Genomic DNA, 4,940 nt, shown 5'->3' on the forward strand with positions numbered 1-4,940 from the left:
AAAAGGTCAGAGGGAGCGGTGAGGGAAGGGTGGCACAGGTTCTGAGGCTGAAGTGAATCATGACTACTTCCGCCAGCTGCCGGAGTCCCATGCCACATCCCCGGCTCTGGGGTATGTGTAGGGAGGTGGGGGGAATTGGGGGCAGCAGCTGTAGGGTGCTGATGTTTCATTCCTACATCACTCTGGGGCCAAGGAAACAGATGTGTCCCATCAGGACCCTCACAAAGTGCAGCTGGGTGCAAGCATGAGTTGTTTCTGCCTTTGTTTTGCAATTGTGATCCTAATCTGCCAACAGCCAGAAACATTCCCCCGGTTTAATTCTCCCCTCTCTCAGTTGTATACATCCAGGGCAGGGGTGAGGAAACGACTAAAACACCAGCGTTTTCATGATGCCACAACATGTAACTTATTTAAAGGCTCTACATGGAAATTCATTATGTAGTATGTTTATATCTCCGTGCTTGTCTTTTTATCTAGGTCATGGTATCTTTGAGAGCCGGGACTATCTTATTTATTCTGGGGCGAGTAGAACTTAGCACAGAATCTGAAACATAGTGGTGCTTATTAAAAATTCAAAGCAGACGCTTCTTCAGAGAAACAATCTGCAAAGGAATACACGATAGATTGTGCAAATGTACATGAAGCCCTACTGGCTACGCTAGAAACTTAGACAACGGCTCTGAGGAAGTCTGACTGGAAACCTAGATTCCAGATCTTGCACAAAGCGGGATGCCAGGCTTCCAAGGTGCAGGCCAAAGCCCCGGTAAACAAAAACTCTTCCTAGGTGAATGTACAGTCACGAAGTAAGCACGTGTTGCCCAGGGTTTTGGTACAGCTATTTCCTCAGTCGCTTTTAAAGAGAAAACAATGGTTTAAATGATGGTTGATTAAGAGAGATATTTAGGCAACAGAATAAAAATTGGTTTTATTATGTATGGCTTTTTGTTGTACACACCAGATAATTATCCCTGGAAGACTGTCACCCGCCCCCACGACCCCCATGAGTGTTTGTTCTTTTCTCACTGAGATTGAAGAAACTCCAACATAATCCTCACCCTGCCCCCTCAGCGTCTCCCTCCCACCAAACACACAGTTCCTGCATCGTCTGTCACTTTGACTATCTCGGGCACTCGGCCACGAGCCCTTGGGAATGAAATGAAGGACAACCCAGGGAACCCTCCGTCCTGTGTCTGCTTCGGGGGATTAGCTCTGGACTAGACGAAGTGCCAAGATCAAGACGAGCCCCTTAGAAATGCTGTCTCAAAGCAGCCCATGTCCAATAGTCAGTCATTTCCCAATGCTCAACTGAATATGTATAAGTCTAATTTTCTCACCTAGATTATAAACACTCCTTGGGATTATTATGACTCTTAGGCTTTTAAGTATTTTCCAGCATAGGTTAGGTATAGAGCACATGTCAAAGAAATTCTTGATTATCTGGACCAGAGAGTCAGGGTGGCCTAGTACAATCAATACCCAGCACCAGGGAAAGGAAGGAGCAGACAGCCCACGCACGGTATGCAGGGCCAAGGCTGAGGCGACACATGGACGAAGGCTACTTACGTGATTAACTGTGCATTGTCGTGTTTCTTCTGGGTGAGCAGCTTGCGCCTCCAACTAAGAAATGACCAGAGGGTAGAGTACGGGTTCTCTGAAACTTCACACAAATTCCTGTGAGTCCACACTTCCAAGCCCACAAGGGCAATCCGGATGTTCAAGGATCGGTAAAACTGAAAGCACACGCAGAAAGGCCACAGAATCATCTGTCGATGCCACCTGAGATTTATAAACTCCTCCCCAGACTAAGCACTCAGAGCCCAGATCCCAGATTTGTCTTCTGCACGCGCCTCCAAGGGGAGGAGGCCAGGGATGTCATTATTTGCATTCTTCAGAGGGGGAAATGAGATCCTGAGAGATGTACAACATGCTGGTGGCAGAGATGGGGTGACTTAGCTTAGAAAAAAGAAGACTGAGATAGGATATAAAGCTGCTTTCAAATAAGTGCAGGGCTGCCATGTGGAAAAAGGATCAGCGTTCTTCCAGGTGGTGCTGAAGCGAGGCTCAATCAACAGGTAAAACAGACAGGAGGACACATTTCATTTTAAAATAGGAAAAAGCTTTCAAACAAAGCTGGTCGTAAGTAAGCTCAGAGCTCTAATAAGCACTCTCGGCCCGGCTGTCTGGTACAATTATCCTCCCAATTGGCCCTTATCTTTTTTGCACATATCTAAAAAGTCCTCTTATGTATGGATTAAAAAAAAAAAAAATTATCGAAGTATAATTTATATACCACAAAATCCACCCATTTAAAATGTATAGCTCAATATTTTTTAGTAAATTTGCCAAGTTGTAAAGTGATCCCCATCATCCAATTTTAGAATATTTTCATCACACCAATAAGATCTCTCATGTGCATTTACAATCATTTCCCGTTTTTACCCCCACACCTAGGCACACTAATCTACTTTCTGTCTCTATAGATTGTCTTGTTTGGACATACTCTATACATGGAATTTCACTTAGCATGTCTTTGAGATTCATCCATCCTGTAGCCTGTATCGGTTTGTCATTACTTTTTATTGCTAAATAGTATTCCATCGTATGGACATACCAAATTATATTTGGATATTTTATTGTCAGATGTCTTGCCCTCATTTTGGAAGTAAATGGAAATAAATAATATATAAGTAGATAGATATGCTTACTCTCAAGATTCCTTCCCCATCACTGGAGGTGTTTAGGTTTCATCAAGGATACTAGAGACAGGCTGCAAGGGTCCCAGATAATCGCCAGGATTTTGCCCGACCCAAAGATCTGGAAATTCTGTAAATGAGACCTGACTCTCAGGCTTCTTGAGGCTAGAACTACATCTAACCTTTATGATACAGTATCGTTCATCTCATCCATATATAAGCAGGAAGAGTAGACGAACTGGAAGGCATAAGTACAAGGAATTCCTTGCCACATCCTAGACACTACTGAGACAGTGACTTATAAAAAAGTCACATGTAAACTTAGGTCACATAAGATACCATTTAATCTAAAATTCGCAGGTATTGCCCAGATAAAAATAACAATCATAGCACCAATGTTTATCAAGTACTTTCTATGTACTAAGTACTGAGGCTTAGAGAAGTTGAATACCTTGCCCAAAGTTTCAGCATAACCATGGTGGAGCCAGACTAAAGCTGAGATTATCAAACCTCAGAGCCTACTTAAGACCCTACACGTCTTAAGTCCAGGCGTTATTATACATCGTCAATCCACTTGCCCCTGAGAAATTGGGATACAAGATGGGCTCCAGAATCTCAGTTGATCTCAATGGAAATTTTGATTTTTCTATTCTGTGCCAGGTCAATCATCACAGAAAACAAAGGGTTTGAATTCCAATTTGAACTTGCTTCACTAGGGAGCTTTTTAAAGACTTAAACTTGGCTTTTTTAATGCTTAAGAAAAAACAATTTGGATTGAGTTCATGATTCAGCAAATCAGTGCAGTTCATTCCAGGTTTAGTTCAACATTAGTTCAGTTCAAGTAGCCAGGTCAGCAAGCCTCAGAGAAGGGGGTGAGTCCTCCCTCACCCCCACCAGGAGTGAAGGCCATCAGCTGCTCAGCAGAGAACCAAGAATGCTTCACAGAATGGACCAGCTAGCAAGGCTGGGGCTCCACGTACAGACTGGGGTTTGCTCATGTCTTTCTCCTCCTTCCACTTTCCATCAGCATTCTTGGTCCTATCACCCAGACCAGCTGGAGAGGTCACAAAGGGGAGACCCAGCCAAGTCTCCCACCTGCTGGGTCTCCAGAACAATAGATGTCACCTGGGTGATAACGCGGCTGCCTCCTGCATACCCCCCAGGGGAACAAGCTTTTCTTGTTTTCCCAGATGTTTAGTGTTTGGGTTTTGGCTCATTTAGATGTTGTTGTTGATTGAGTTAAGAGCTAGAGAGAGAGAGAGGACTGAACTGTGTCCCTGGAGTCCTTCCTTCAGGAAATGCCCGTGTTTGACTTTCACCTGTCACTGACCACCGACCAGCATTTCCAGAGCCATCTAGGGCAGAACGAAAACATCTGGCATAGACTCTCATTTGATGATTTCCAAACGCTACCAAATATGCTTGTAAATCCCTAAAAAACATTCAAGTTCTCTTCTTTATCCTCTAGTGTTTAGGGAAAAATAATTTCCCCTTTGACCTGGGATTCCTGATTCCCTAGCAGGCCTAGAGTTAAAGCTTCAGAAGTTCTGTGAGTGCCTTGAAATCATGTAATAAATGTTATCAGATTCTCAAAGAGACCTGTGACCTCAAAGATATTAAAATCCACTTTTTGAAACTATTCACTACTAGCCTACCAAGAGGCTGCTGTCATTCTAGGTTACCCATTCTACTGCATTTTGCACTATCACAAATACCCTCTTTCATATAAATAAAGTATTTCCAAGTCCCAGATAGCCTGTTCTAGTAAAATTCAAGAATTTGGGTAATTCCTAAGAGCATGTTTAAAAAGCCTAACCTAGGAAAGTTAAACATTTGCATGATCATTCTGAGACAAATAATTTTTTTAAAGTTTTACAGATGGAGACTATAGACATATTGGCCCAAAACAACCCACTCCTCAACTTTTAAGGCTCTGTACCTTTCCCATGCTGATCTAACTCAATTCTCTCCTAAGTCACAGAATTCCTGGGCTTTCTACCTGGAAAGAAGCTTAAAGAACCTTAAAGCTGCTTTCAACTGGGCTCCTCTATGTCCTATGTTCCCCAGGGGCTACCGCAGCGATGAGGGTAAGGGGTCAGAGGACAGTGCTCTGAGTCCTTACCCCTGCCTCAGCTTAGAGCAGTCTGTTTGCACCTGACTTTTTTTTTAGACTGTTTTGTACTGGTCTCAGCCTATTAATAACCAATGGTATAGCTGGACCAGCCCTTGTGGTTCTTATGATTGTAA

General features: G+C 43.3%; 1 protein-coding gene across 1 annotated transcript in view; it reads right to left on the reverse strand.

Annotated features, from left to right (window-relative positions):
- ADAM19 (ADAM metallopeptidase domain 19) overlaps window positions 1-4,940 on the reverse strand; it is a 73,062-nt gene that overhangs the window by 19,883 nt on the left and 48,239 nt on the right. Inside the window, exon 9 of the mRNA XM_006906462.3 lies at window positions 1,564-1,730. Coding sequence (XP_006906524.1) covers window positions 1,564-1,730 — 167 coding nt within the window. The remainder of the gene's footprint in view (window positions 1-1,563; window positions 1,731-4,940) is intronic.

This window comes from Pteropus alecto, unplaced genomic scaffold (assembly GCF_000325575.1).
Source record: "Pteropus alecto unplaced genomic scaffold, ASM32557v1 scaffold40, whole genome shotgun sequence".
Lineage (NCBI taxonomy): Eukaryota > Metazoa > Chordata > Mammalia > Chiroptera > Pteropodidae > Pteropus > Pteropus alecto.